This window comes from Microtus pennsylvanicus, chromosome 9 (assembly GCF_037038515.1).
Source record: "Microtus pennsylvanicus isolate mMicPen1 chromosome 9, mMicPen1.hap1, whole genome shotgun sequence".
NCBI classification, from domain to species: Eukaryota; Metazoa; Chordata; class Mammalia; order Rodentia; family Cricetidae; genus Microtus; species Microtus pennsylvanicus.
In genome coordinates this window covers 52,188,867-52,204,137 of record NC_134587.1, presented here as the reverse complement: position 1 = coordinate 52,204,137, position 15,271 = coordinate 52,188,867, and the positions used below count along the sequence as shown (strand labels likewise).

The 15,271-nt window shown below is 42.5% G+C and overlaps 1 protein-coding gene across 1 annotated transcript in view; it reads right to left on the bottom strand.

Moving 5' to 3' along the window:
• The window catches only part of Psmb7 (proteasome 20S subunit beta 7), a 61,581-nt gene that overhangs the window by 25,122 nt on the left and 21,188 nt on the right, over window positions 1-15,271 (bottom strand). Inside the window, exon 6 of the mRNA XM_075986071.1 lies at window positions 2,280-2,338. Within this exon, the coding sequence (XP_075842186.1) occupies window positions 2,280-2,338 (59 nt within the window). The remainder of the gene's footprint in view (window positions 1-2,279; window positions 2,339-15,271) is intronic.

Genomic DNA, 15,271 nt, shown 5'->3' with positions numbered 1-15,271 from the left:
GTTCAATACACAAATGGCAAACTCAAGACCCAAGACTAGATTAAGTCTCCCCCAATAACTTTCGTTATTGTTGTTTTCTGGTTTTCTGAGACAGGGTTTCTCTGTAGTCCTGGCTGTCCTTGAACTCACAGAGATCCGCCTGCCTCTGCCTCCCAAGTGCTGGGATTAAAGGCATGCACCACTACACTGTGGCTTTACTGTTTTTATTTTATCTACATACTTACACTAATCGTGTGTGTGTTTGTGTTTTAGGCTAAGAATCAGACTTAGGGCCTCACACAGGCTAGGCAAGTGCTCTAGTAGTAAGCCACACTCCCAAATCAAGATTTTTTTTAACGTATCTATTAACATGAATGCAGGTTTTTACAGTATTATCTACAGGCAGTTGTTAAGACTATCACTTGGGCTTTAAGAGTGATTTTTAATTGACAGTGTTAAGTTTCAACCTAAAATTATAAATTTATATAATGGGAATTGTTTCAACCTGTCTCAGGGTCTCACGGGTAATGTAGAAGAACATTAAATGTTTCAAATACAGGAATACTAAATCTAAGAAATGTTCTCTTCAGAATGATAAAATTCCAAGTTGTACTGAAGGGAAGCTGATGTCTTTTCTCCCCAAATCATACCTGCCTTAAATGCATGGCCTTTGAACTATTTACAATTCAGGCTTGACACAGTATAAAATTACTTTGGCGGAGCATCAGGTCACTTTTAATAAACCTCAGATTTTAAATCTTTCTACAATTCTCAGTTTTCCTTAACATATGGAATTTCTAATCAATTGAAAAAGATAAAACTTCCAATGAAATCTGAAAAGACTAATATGGTTTAAAGATGAGTTTGACATTAAAACTCCTCTACTTAGAAAACTAGAGACTTTGGGTTTGGGTCCTTTTCTTTTTAAGTGACCTAGTATACATAATTTTTTTTCTCTATGTATTTAAGGACACCAAACAGAAAATACTGCTGATATAGGAATAAATTTTCACACTGAGAAATGAGAACAGAATTCTAATTTCATTTACAGTTTTACACTTGGCCCTGCTTATTCTTCTTAATTGGAGTTCAGACGCTATCATTTTTAATAGAAAACATCTACCTAGATTCTATATGTTTAACTCCTGTAGCTCGGAGAAAAGGATCACACGGAGTTCATGGAACACATTATTTGTGGTGTTAGCCTCATGCACCAAGGGCACAGGAGACACGTGTCCTGGCTGACCAGTTCTGTCTTTCACAGTAGTTGGCCCAAACCTGAAGGGCAGAGAGAACTTTGGAGCATAACACTTACTGCTTCAATGACAATGACAGAATGGAAGAACAAAGTATTTTTCATATGCCATCTTCTCCCAAAGATGATCAGGCACAAAATACTGTCAAAATGTCTGTCTTTTTGGTCCTAAACAAAATACTTGCAAAATCAGAAAGAATGGAAAAGATGAGGTGAAACACTCCTGAACCATTCACCTATGAACCACTGAAAAGGATTGATGCTCCCTATCAAAAAACTAACCATCAAGACATCCAGTACAAACAGAGATGACTCCTGACCAGGGCAGGTTAATCGAGGGGAAGGAGGGGGTTATCATGGCACCACAGGAACCCAGTATACTGACCACGCCTTTGGAAGCAGCAACACAAGATCAATACATCTGCTATTAAAGGGATTTTTTTGGAAGAGAGCTTTCATGGAGAATGCATCTATCATTAAAGCAGACAGGCAAATGTCTTTCACAAGATGCTACCTTTTCTACTACCAAAGTAAATACAGTCAAACAATCCCTTACAAACACACTTGGAACACTAGATCCCTAACACCCTGTAAGGACGCTACATGTGCACATTTTTATCCCCACTTCTGCCTACTTCTCTGTAGACTGCAACGTCTACAGAGATTTTAAAAACTGACCCATTTTTAGGTTAGGTCTGTGTGACATGAAAGACATACATAGTTACTCTATTTTTAGTGAGGGAACAGAAAAACAGGTTGTCTGGTATCCTGACACAAAAATCTCAGAACACAGGAAAATATCCCACATTGCAAGGAGTCTGAAAGAGCCCAGAGTGGGTTCCCCACGTCCGAGGGAGAGCACAGCAGGGCTACAGGCCACCACAATGAATGTTTTCACAAGCAGCAGGTCTCCTCAACAACTACCCGTGTGAGCACTAAAGGAATGACAATGCTGTGTAAGCTCTGGAGGAAGCAGTCAGCCTGTAAATGTCTGACACACAACTGGGAAAATATCTGAAAGCAGGAAGCTGCAAGGCTTACATACCTCCATATCTGGTCTAAACTTATCTTCAAACACAGCCATTGCTGCCAAGGAGCCGGAACCTGTAAGAAAAGATGCACTTTTAGTGTACTTTACCAGCACTCAGCATCTCCATCTCCAGTTTACCTTGGATCAGCAAGAGCAGTCAAACATGCCCAGTGTCACATTCAGGTCAGTGTCAGGGCCAAGTCTACAGGCCACATTCCAGAAAAAGCCAGTGCTCTTCCAAGCTGGAGCCACTTACTAGTTAGGGAGCCCTGACACTGGCCCTCTTGTTACAGGGTTAACTGTGCAGCAGTTGCAGTGAAATACTGATGCTTAAAAATGAGGTCACGGAGAATCTGTATTTTTCCAAGAGGGGAGTGCCCCATAATTCCCTCTATCCTATGTGAGGAAGCCTGTGCTCCACACTTGCCTTGGTGAGCTGCTAGACACAGTGCTAAATACCAAACCTGTTAAGAAGACGTTGTTTTAATGATGTGGTCTTGGTAAAGTCACGTTGGCACATAGGCAGGGAGACAGATACAGCACCAGCAATGGTAATGGGACTTCGAGCTGAGCTACCAGGTTACCCCAGTTACTACAGTAAAACACTGCATTCCGTGGCATTTATTTGGAGCTATTATTTTTAGTTTGTACTTTGAGGACTAACAGCTGAGTAGACAAAATGACAAAGATACAAAAATTTATTACAATAGCAAATGGCTGAAAGGTTATGCTGCACAGTTATTAGCAGAGCAAATTTATCCTTAGCAAGGTTGGATGTAAAGGCATTACAAATAAGCCTGGCCTCTGAGTGGACACAAAGGCAGCTCAGCACTATTTGAAAATGTAAACTTGCTTTGTCCAGAACCCTGAGAAGCTTCAGAAAACCGTCATCTGTCTACACAGGGCTCTGGCATCATTTCAGGGCACTCTACTTTTGGAGAGAGGATACAGTTGTCCACAATTTTTTACTCCAATTAGAAGATTTTTTGGCATTTATTACTTTTTAACTTGTTTTGCATAACACTATCTATTTAGTGGGGTCACAGAGAAAACCATATTTTCTATTTAAAATGATTTGTGTACATCGCTTGACCACCTCAATGGTTTAGCAAAGGAAAAAGGCAGCGATTAAACAGTTTCAAATGAGGTGTCCTGCTGATTTTATCAAGTCTGCTGAATGTATAATGAAAAAGGAGAAGCTGACAGCAACACTGCACTGAGGAAATACAGACTACCTTATCTGAACCATTTAAGGAGGTCCAATTATAGATCAAATTTAAAGGGTAGAAACAGCAGATTTACAGACACAAATCAATGAACATGGTAATCCCGATGAATATGACAGATACTCCTGTTACAGAATATTGCTGTGGTTGAGGATCATTACCTTCACAGCACCGGATACATCACATCTAAAGCAGTGGGAAACGTCAAGTGTAGACCAGCATTACAGGCAATGACTATTCATTTAGGTTCTGGGAGCAAAAGGCAACCCCATTTCCCCCTTCTGCATTTCTTCTCTTTGTGTGTGTAGGGTGTGGGGGACTAAAACGGTCTAAAGGGACATTCACAGCCTGTGGAGAGAAGATGGACATTCAACAGATATAAAGCTGGTGTGTTCTAAAGCACTAGCAGATATGCAGGTGCAGGCTCCTTGAGAAATGCGCTCACATCGACCAATGGTTTCATTAGTCCCCAGCTCACCTCGAGGTTCAGGGGTCAAAAGGGAATAAACAAACAAACACACAAACAAATAGCCTCAGTATTTGTGTCAAGGCACAGATAGAAACTCAAATTCTCTGGGTCATACTAGGAAAAACTAAGCTGGTTTTGTGTGGAAAACAAAGGACAGCTGTCAGGAGGAAACAAGAAAATGGCAAATGAGGGGATCTCTGGAAACAGTTCTCCGAGAGGCAAAGCGTTCCCGCAGAGTGGCCAAAGGCAGGCTTGCCTTCCAATGTGTCCAAGATTATCTATCTCGAGGAAGAGCCCAAGGGTAAATGGACTAACAGGCTCAAAATCCACATTTAAAAAGGATACAAAAAGACAGGGCATTTACCCAAGAGCTAACAACTTTGTAGAGAATGGAAATGAGTTATCATTAAAGAAACAAACCAAGTTTAGCTTAAAGGCATTTTTCCTGAAAACAAAACAAAACTGGCCACTTTTTCTTGCGAGCCATCCTTTCTTGGCACTTCCACAGTAAGTACTTCTCTATTCTTTCTCCTGGGCATGTATTTGCTTCTGTTCAGCTTCATTCAGCATTAAAAAAAAAAAAAAATAGTTCCCACCCAACCAAACAATTCTTCCTCAATCTGAAGCTGCTTCCTGCTTGGCAGTAACACCACAGACGCAATTTCTCCAAGCAGAAAGGACACACCAGAACCCCCAACTCCTGGTACAAAAAAGGTCTGTCATGTGTTTGGGGGTGGGGGCAGAGGGTGCTCCACAGTGCAGAGTTGTAGGTGAAGACAGGAGGACCGTGAACAAGGCATCTCTGCTTTCCTGTTTACCATCATCTTCCACACACAGGAGAGGTAGTTTCTGGGAAGAACCTCCTAAACTATGCTTCACTCTGCTACCTCGGATCAATACAAGTGGTTCCAAAATAAACATAAAAAGAAATTCAACCTCAAGAGAATTCCAACATCATTTGCAAATTAGCTCCTGCCCCCAGTTTACATGAAAGAAGGGATCTGGCGCCCCCTTTGATGAGTCCATAGAAGGGCTAGGAATGGCACGCTCCCTGTCGACGGGTTTGACTATAGTCAAATATGCTGCACAGAAAGTATGGGTAAGAATTCACACAGGACTGCAACTGTCAAAGCCACAAGAGGGCAGAATAAAATTATCAGAGAACTTCAAGGCAATGCAATGAGAGCTGCCATTAAAAAAGACTCAACAGGAAGAGTGTCGCTTATGTTTATTCAAGCTCCCAGATCTTGGTCTGAGCCCAAAACAAGATACAACAAATCATCAGACAAATGCCAGACAGGTCCAGCCACCACGTGACCTACAAAATGTTCAAACACTGCATCTCCCTTTTCCTATACACCATTAATGGACACCTGGAGCCGCCCACTGCTTCAGCCTCTAGCCACCTAGCCAGGCATTACCATACACAAAGTCAGGGCAAATTCTTTTGAAAGACCATTTATTCTATTTTTTATTTTAAAAACATGGACACCTCTGAGTTTTGAACCATCTGGTTTCCTGTAAGGAAGAAATGTACACAAAGGCAGAGAACAGCTTGCCAGCACAGGAGCCTGTGCTTCACATGCAGCGTGTCCAGTTAAGAAATGAGGAAGGAAGGAAATGTATGCCCTGGCAATGCTGAAGTACGCACAGGCAGTCCCATATGGGCAGATTCATGGTCTAAGTTGATGAGGACAACTGACCAGGTCTCTTCCTCAAGAGGGCACCAGATCTCATTACAGATGGTTGTGAGCTACCATGTGTTTGCTGGAAATTGAACTCAGGACCTTTGGAAGAGCAGGCAGTGTTCTTAATGGATGAGCCATCTCTCCAACCCTGTCCGGTTAAGAAACCGGACACTAGTGACACCTACTTTCCACACATGGAGGCTGAACTCTGTGAACACAAGATGTACAGCCAGTGTTCCATAAGCTCTCACTCCAGCAGGAAGGACAGCACATCGAGAGAAAAGGAAGCAAACAGGGCCCAGTGGTGAGCACCAATGTGCCACATGTAATGAATGTCCTATGTCATTTAGTTTTCCCTATAGCAACTCACTGCAATGGTAACCACCTCACCCAAGATTATAGGCCCAACATGCACAGAAGCAGAATTGCATCTCAGCTGACCTTATACGGCCCTCTCACACAGAAAGATCATTTACATACGACAATTGTGAAAGGATACACAAGACTAGTCATGGCCAGGCTTGCTACCCTTTTTTTCCCAATGCACATACTTCACACTCTACTTTCAGTTCCCAAAGGCCCATGCTAATTTCAGCCTTCTCACTTTGGTAAGGGGCAGTGGCTGGGACCCCTGACAGTCTACCACACTCCTAATCACCTTCAAATCCCAAGAGTCCTCCCTCACTACCACCCAGCCCACAGCCTACCACTTTCCTCTGAGACCTGTCCTCCCTTTCCATAGCTGCAGCCCCACACCAAGCACCAAACAAATCCATGTTGGATTACACTGTGCTGAACAGAGAATGCAACTGGCCAGGAGTCAGGGAAACTGAACAAGTCCTAAAGAGTGATGATAGCACCTAGCATCTTACAAAGTATAAAAGAATATTTACTGCCTAGTGCCTAATTCACCACACTAGGCTGAATAAAAGGCAAACAGATATAACCCAAGTTCAATTTTCAAAAAGATGACTTAAAGCAACAAAACTGCATCCAATTTATTATCCCCTATCCTAGTGAGACCAAGTATCCCACCACCATAGGAGTGGGTTACCCTTCCTGGGTTTCTGTATCCTACTAGCAAAGCTCTCCATCTCCTCACGAGTTTCCATGTAACTAACTGCTCCTTAGCAACCTCCACAAGTCTGTCCTTTTTCAGCCCACCCATAGTTACTGAGTAGCCACTGTTGCTTCCCGAACAAAGCTCTCTAAAACAGGAAGAAAAAAAGAGGGAACAATTTGGTAACTTGCATTTAGAGATGACTTGCCTGAAATGCCTGCATACTCACTACCTGCCTTACCTCCCAGGTCACTGTCCTCTTGAAATGCCTGCATACTCACTACCTGCCTTACCTCCCAGGTCATTGTCCTCCTGAAATGCCTACTACATAATCACTATCTGCCTTACCTCCCAGGTCACTGTCCTCCTGAAATGCCTGCATACTCACTACCTGCCTTACCTCCCAGGTCACTGTCCTCCTGAAATGCCTGCATACTCACTACCTGCCTTACCTCCCAGGTCACTGTCCTCCTGCAAGTCCAATCCTTACCAATTCAGCCTCTCTTGATACCCAACACAGAGAAAATCTACATCCCAGGGTTCTGGCACTAGTAGGGCCAGGAACTGTGCTCCGTGAACACTCAATCCATGGCAGCCACTACCCTGACTTCCCTAGCAAGATGTTCACTAAAGGACTGACTCCCTGCAAAGTCCTGGAAAGAGGGTGTGGTCTACTCCATCACTGTCCCACCACAGTTCTCTGAGATGAAACTGGTGGGACAACTACTGTTGACCTGCAGAAGGAGCTCATGTCAAGGTCACATTTCCACCCAAGACAGTATTTTATTTAAATTTACTTATATGTGCATTGGTGTTTTGCCTGCAGGTATATTTGTAAGGGTGTAAGATTTTGGAGTTACAGGCAGTTGTGGACTGCCATGTGGGTGCTTGGAGTTGTACACAAGTCTCCTGCATCCGCTGGAAGAGCAACCAGTGCTCTTAACCACAGAACCATCTCTCCAGCCCCTCCACCCAAGATTTTAAATGAAATATCTGTTCCTGTATGTTATCAGGTCACTAACTTAAAAAAAAAAATGTTAGGGGCCGGGCGGTAGTAGCACATGCTTTTAGTCCCAGCACTTGGAAAGCAGAGGCAGGCGGATCTCTGTGAGTTTGAGGCCAGCCTGGTCTACAAGAGCTAGTTCCAGAACAGGCTCCAAAGTTACAGAGAAACCCTGTCTCGAAAAATAAACACAAACACACACACAAATAAATAAATAAGTTGTAATGTAAAATACAAATGCTGAAACTCAGAAAAATGTGTAAAATGCAAAATATTAATAACTGAAAGGCTCAAACAAAAACATCATTTCTAACAAAGATACAGTAGTATATAAACTGAAAAAAGATACGTGGTCAGAAACACAACTTCATTAGTAGTCAAATAAAATAAAGCAGCCACTGTCTGCCTTTTAAATTAACAAAGATTAAGAAGAGTAACAACCAGTGCTGACAAAGTTGTGATAAAACTGGCACAGTAGTCCACTGGAAGAGGCAAAAGGGGACAGAATTTTTCTTTCCGGAATTTGAAAAGATAACTGGAAACCAGAAGCTATGCATACCCACCCAAACCCCACTCCACCCACTCCCATCCCACCCCTCAGGGAGTTGTTCTAAGGAACAAAGTTGCATACAGAGCATTGCATACATTGCATTGTTTAGAGCAAGAAACAGCAGCAATAAAACAAAAACCTAGAGATATCAAAAGGTCTAATAAGCAAGAGATGGGAGAAATAAATATTGAAGTATTATATGCACAAATCAATTAAATATGTCAAAGCAGAAGTACTTTCATTTCCAGTACCAACGGTCCATAAGAGAACCTTCTGTGGGAAAGAGCATCTTCTAAAACAGTATGGGTAGACATGCTTGCTTAACACAAATGACACAAGGCTGCAAGCATATGAATCCAAACAGAAGCCTAATTCTCAAAGACTAGTTTTAGTCTGTTTTCTTGTATTTAAAATTTTCTCTCCAAAAAGCACGTATTACTTGCAATTTATAAGGTGTAAACTTAGAGAAAATCCAACACTGTGAAAGGATGAACAAAAAAACCAGCAAACCTTGCTGTCGTCACATCTTTCTGACAGCACGTGCCTGAAGGTCAATCCATGATAAATCAAGAGGACCAAGGAAGAGCAGCAGTCAGTCACCACAAACACGCCGTGTCCCTCTTTACCTAGTAGAGCACACCAGCACTTACATAGAAGCAGACTCTGGCAAACAACTGCAAGACACACAATCCTAGGAATTCCAAGGCACAGAGATCCGCTAGTTCTGTAACTCTTCAGACATGGCACATCATACCGGTCCCACTTTTTAAACAGGGGAGGTTGACACAATGCATGGCTTATGACCCGCAGCACATCAAGAATTCTGAAGCTGAGCCAGGAATGGTGGCGCATGCCTTTAATCCCAGCATTTGAGAGGCAGAGGCAAGTGTATCACTGTGAATTCAAGACCAATTTGGTCTATAAAGTGGGTTCCAAGGCAGCTAGCTAGGGCTGTTACAGAGAAACCCTGCCTCTGTTTAATTAATTAATTAATTTAAATAAAAACAAAAACAAAAAAAGTCAAAATCTGCTTTTTGTGGAGTTTTGGTTTGTTTGCAATAGTCTTCCTACACAGTTTAGACTGGCGGAGGAAAGTTATCCTCCTGCTTGAGCATCATTGTCATCCCCCCATCTCCACATCTACTTTTTTTTTTCTTTGGTTTGTATCTGTGGTACTAGAGATGAGACCCAGGGCCTCACACATGTCAGGCAACAATGATGCTCCGAGCTACACTGTTCATCAAAAGTCAGAGGGTTCTCTCCCTTCCACCACCTGTCTCTGACACAAGAAAGCCAAGCACCAAGGTCAAGATTATCAAGACAGCCTAGAAAAGGCTGTTTTCTTCATTTACCACTTCTACCAAGAAATCAGGCTAGCAGGTTTTTCCTTTCTGGTTGATTTCATACTAATTACCACACATCTAAATATAATCTGTATTACTTTTACCTAAAAATTTTTAAAAAATTGAATTTTTGTTAACATCTTAAATGATTAAAAGTGTTGTTAGTGTCTAGCAGTGACACTTGGGTATCTGTTCTAGGAGTATTTATATTACATAACCACATTTTTTTTCAAAAAGCAAAATTAGTCTTCATTTTTTGAAACCTCAGAAGGCACTTTACCAGCATTAGTACAGACTGAATAGCTTTATCCAGAATGACTGGGACCAAAAATAATTTGAATTTCGGATTTGGAGAAATATGCATACATATAATTATAATGAAATATCTTGGGATGGGACCCAAATCTAAACATGAAATCATCTGCTTCATATGCAACCTATACACATAGCCTGAAGGTAATTTTATGCAATATGTAAGGGGATCTCAGTTCCGGCTGCAATCTGTCACATGAGGTCCAGTGTGACAGTGTCTACCTGCAGTTATAATACCCAGTTTCACACTTCAGAGGTGGGATGTTCAACCTATAGCTCAGCCTAAAACTGTTTTTCTGCAAGAACTCAGAACAAAATCTGAGATGTCCTGTGAAAATTCACAGCCTCTTACATGCTCTGTATATTTTAAATGCCTGCATTAACACGGACTGTGTACAGGTTTGGTTTGGAGGTTTGTAGCATATTCTTTCCATATATCAGTGTTTAAATACTAAATCAAACACAGTGATTCTGTAGTCATCATTACTAGACAGCTGAAACTGAATTGATTCTCCTGCCTAGAGCAGGAAGAATGGCAAGAAGAATGAAGATTTAAACCTTGGTCTGGGAGCTAGGAAGACCGGCACTACTCAGAAGCAATTCGGGACACACAAGTCATCCAAGTTCTGAAACACACAGCTACCCAGTAGGCCATGTTTCTGAACATACTGGTTTCTCTGGGCACATCAGACTGGGCACCACAAAATGCTACTGCCTCAAAAACTAGGGTATCCAGTACAGCAGCTGCCCTAGCTTCCTTTCCCCACAGTCAGAATGATAACATCTTCAATGGCCCTTGCGGACTGAACAAGACACCATGTGCAAAGCTGAATGCTGGGGCATAGTAAGAGCTCAATGAAAGTTACTTGTCATAACAACTCTGGGACAGCTCCTTGTCCTCTAGCAGTGACTTGATACACTCATTCTCAACAAGTCCCTGAGCAGCAGCTTTAATGAGAACCAAGAGGTTCAAAATTTCTTTTCTCAATGTCGAGAAGTTCTGAGAGGTAGCAGGAAATGGATTCCCACTGCTTTCCCCCAAATCAATTTTATCAGAGCTTCACAGGAAAAAGGGCTGCCCCTGCTAAGGAGCAGTACGTTTTAAGCACCCTAGGACCTGCTTGCAACGTGGTCTGCCAAGGTGGAAGATGTATGCAGCGATAAAGGAGTCACCACTGAACTTTCTAATCCATCAGTGTCAGCTCTCCCTGACAGAGCACTTACTCACACTTGCTCATTGTTAGTCAACTGGCCACTCTTCCTGGGGAAAATCTGGTACTTTCCACAGACCTATGGATGGAGGTCATTTTTCACTCCATTTCTGTCTACAAGGCCTTGTCTCCTGGTACTGGTGCTTGCACTGAGGGCCAACAATGCCAGTGTGTGAAAAGCTGATTTATGAATATGAAGCAATGCTGGTGCCAAGGGACTGTGCTCAGCCACTAGAGAGCAGTGGAGTACCTCTCTAGGCTCAGAAAGACTAAGCCGCAGACTTGAAAAGGTTTAATTGTATGCATGCATTTCATTAGAAGCCTTGGCCAAAAGCTTTAGAGGCAGGCAGCAGGGCAAGCAATCAGACAATCTTGCACGGCTTGCTGAAATCCAGATTTGTCCTTTGTCAGCATAAACAGTTTAATTTGATGTTTTCACTCCTGAGTAAGCACTGAGTATTATAGCTAAACCCTCTTGAGGGGAAGAATGCCTCCTTTTCATCAACAAATATACTTCAATGTCAGGGTTTACTTTTAATTCCCAATAAATTGTTGGAAATATACTCCCAGTTAATATGCTGGGAATATATATGTTCTTAATCATCCAACATTTTTAACTCAAAAACTAGAATTTCAAACAATGCATATCCTACTCTGCATGTGTACTTGTGAGTAAATATGTAAAACACTACTTGAAGGGAATGGGATTTTCCTCATAATTGCAACTGTAAAGTCTCATAGACCTGACAGGTTATCAACAATCCTAAATGCCTGAAAACTCAGGGCATCTAGACTTAAAATGTAGAAGGTTTTCTTATTAATGTATTTTAGTGACATGGCAAAAGGTATGGAGAGAAATGGTGTTTTAAAACTCCAGGCTTATTTGGGTTAAGATGGAGGGTGAAAACCACCTACACATATGCTTGTCCTCCTGGTCACCCACATGCAGGCACCAGACAGGAGGTCTGAGGCTTGGATCTGAGGACGCCATCAGCCACCGCACCTGCCTGCCACAGGAGAGGGAAGCACTTCTGTGCTCCATTGCAGAACCACTTCCTGTACTGCGGGTTAAGCCCGCTTTGCAAGTCTTTCCCAAGCTGTCAAGTCCCTCAGAACCGTCATAAAAAAGGGACAGAGATTTTAGTGATTTTTACAGCATCCCTGATTTTAATCATAAAACATGGTACAAACAAGAAATCCCACTTACTGAAAAAAATGGACAGTTAATTCATCTGTATCTTCTTTTCAGTCATGGAAAAATCTACATTTAGAAGTGAAGAAACCCGCTCGAAGCTACACAGCTAGCAATGGAAGAATGGGAACAGACCCTAGCGCTGGAAACAGCACTGTCCTCATTCTATGAACTACCCAGAAAAGCAAAGTGGCCTTCCACTTAATCCAACCTAAAATCAGAAAATAAAGGACAGCAAGTGCTAGGTTATGAGTTCAAAGGCACTTTGGTTTTAGCTGGTCCAATTCTGAGGCAAGAGCAGGGAGAGAGGAATTAGTTAACCTCAATCTCTCTGAAGTAGGATTTAAAGCAAAGAATGTAAGACTGACACTTCCTTTAACTGATCTAAAGTACTCCTGGCAAGGGCTTTTATTTGGTTGGGGATAGAGTGAGTACTGAACTTTCAAAGTCAATTTCATGGGAAAATGTCAGAGCTAAAAAAATGAAGAAAATATTAATTCAATACCTTCAGTATTTTACTGACACCAAGAACAAAGTCTACTCTGGTCAGAAAAAAGCTAGCTGTATTACATTCTGTTCCAGGTAACATCATGATTTTACAAGGAGAGGTTTCTCCTCTCTACCTAAGGGCACCATCTATTGGCTTGGTACCACCTTTGCAGCAACCAGGAAGCCAGACAGAGAATTCAACTTCCAAGTGCTTTCAGCTCCCAGCTGTTTTTTAATTTTTTTTTTTTTTGGCACTCTACAGCTATAGAAATCTTAAGATTCAAAATCCATGTGTTACACATTTTAAATCTTCTAAAATGGACCTTACGTGTACTAATCAAAGCAGGGAAAGGTGCCAGAGAAATCTGAGCACACAGAACTGCATAGAAAATGACTGCAACCCTTCACAAGCATTTACTATGTGCTTCCCAGCAAGTGTTTTCACTCAGGGCATCCACTGCACCTTCAAACCCTTCTCAAGGGGACAGGACTTTTAGCCATTCTTTGCATAGCTCAGTCAGGCCCAGAGCTCTCAATGTAGCCATACTAAAATCTTCCTTCCTCAGCTTTCATATTACTGGGATTAAAAGCATACATTGTCACATTTAGCTTCTAGCCACCATTTTACAGCAGAAATCAAGATAAATCATAGATAGCCAAGAAAGTTAAAGCTACACTGACTCCAAAGATGAGCTCTTTTCACAGTACCTCAAAAAATGGCACCGAGGGCAGAGCAGCACATGCAGTCAGTGCACAGTGACCGTGTGTTCACAGACATAACGTCTCAGATAACAGTGCACAGTGACCGTGTGTTCACAGACATAACGTCTCAGATAACAGTGCACAGTGACCGTGTGTTCACAGACATAACGTCTCAGATAACAGTGCACAGTGACCGTGTGTTCACAGACATAACGTCTCAGATAACAGCACAGTGACCGTGTGTTCACAGACATAACGTCTCAGATAACTGCACAGTGACCGTGTGTTCACAGACATAACGTCTCAGATAACAGCACAGTGACAGTGTGTTCACAGACATAACGTCTCAGATAACTGCACAGTGACCGTGTGTTCACAGACATAACGTCTCAGATAACAGCACAGTGACCGTGTGTTCACAGACATAACGTCTCAGATAACTGCACAGTGACCGTGTGTTCACAGACATAACGTCTCAGATAACAGCACAGTGACCGTGTGTTCACAGACATAACGTCTCAGATAACTGCACAGTGACCGTGTGTTCACAGACATAACGTCTCAGATAACTGCACAGTGACCGTGTGTTCACAGACATAACGTCTCAGATAACTGTGCACAGTGACCGTGTGTTCACAGACATAACGTCTCAGATAACTGCACAGTGACCGTGTGTTCACAGACATAACGTCTCAGATAACTGCACAGTGACCGTGTGTTCACAGACATAACGTCTCAGATAACTGCACAGTGACCGTGTGTTCACAGACATAACGTCTCAGATAACTGTGCACAGTGACCGTGTGTTCACAGACATAACGTCTCAGATAACAGCACAGTGACCGTGTGTTCACAGACATAACGTCTCAGATAACTGCACAGTGACCGTGTGTTCACAGACATAACGTCTCAGATAACTGCACAGTGACCGTGTGTTCACAGACATAACGTCTCAGATAACAGCACAGTGACCGTGTGTTCACAGACATAACGTCTCAGATAACTGCACAGTGACCGTGTGTTCACAGACATAACGTCTCAGATAACAGCACAGTGACCGTGTGTTCACAGACATAACGTCTCAGATAACTGCACAGTGACCGTGTGTTCACAGACATAACGTCTCAGATAACTGCACAGTGACCGTGTGTTCACAGACATAACGTCTCAGATAACTGTGCACAGTGACCGTGTGTTCACAGACATAACGTCTCAGATAACTGCACAGTGACCGTGTGTTCACAGACATAACGTCTCAGATAACTGCACAGTGACCGTGTGTTCACAGACATAACGTCTCAGATAACTGCACAGTGACCGTGTGTTCACAGACATAACGTCTCAGATAACTGTGCACAGTGACCGTGTGTTCACAGACATAACGTCTCAGATAACAGTGCACAGTGACCGTGTGTTCACAGACATAACATCTCAGGTAACTGCACAGTGACCGTGTGTTCACAGACATAACGTCTCAGATAACTGCACAGTGACCGTGTGTTCACAGACATAACGTCTCAGATAACTGCACAGTGACCGTGTGTTCACAGACATAACATCTCAGGTAACAGTGCACAGTGACCGTGTGTTCACAGACATAACGTCTCAGATAACTGCACAGTGACCGTGTGTTCACAGACATAACATCTCAGATAACAGTGCACAGTGACCGTGTGTTCACAGACATAACGTCTCAGATAACTGCACAGTGACCGTGTGTTCACAGACATAACATCTCAGATAACAGTGCACAGTGACCGTG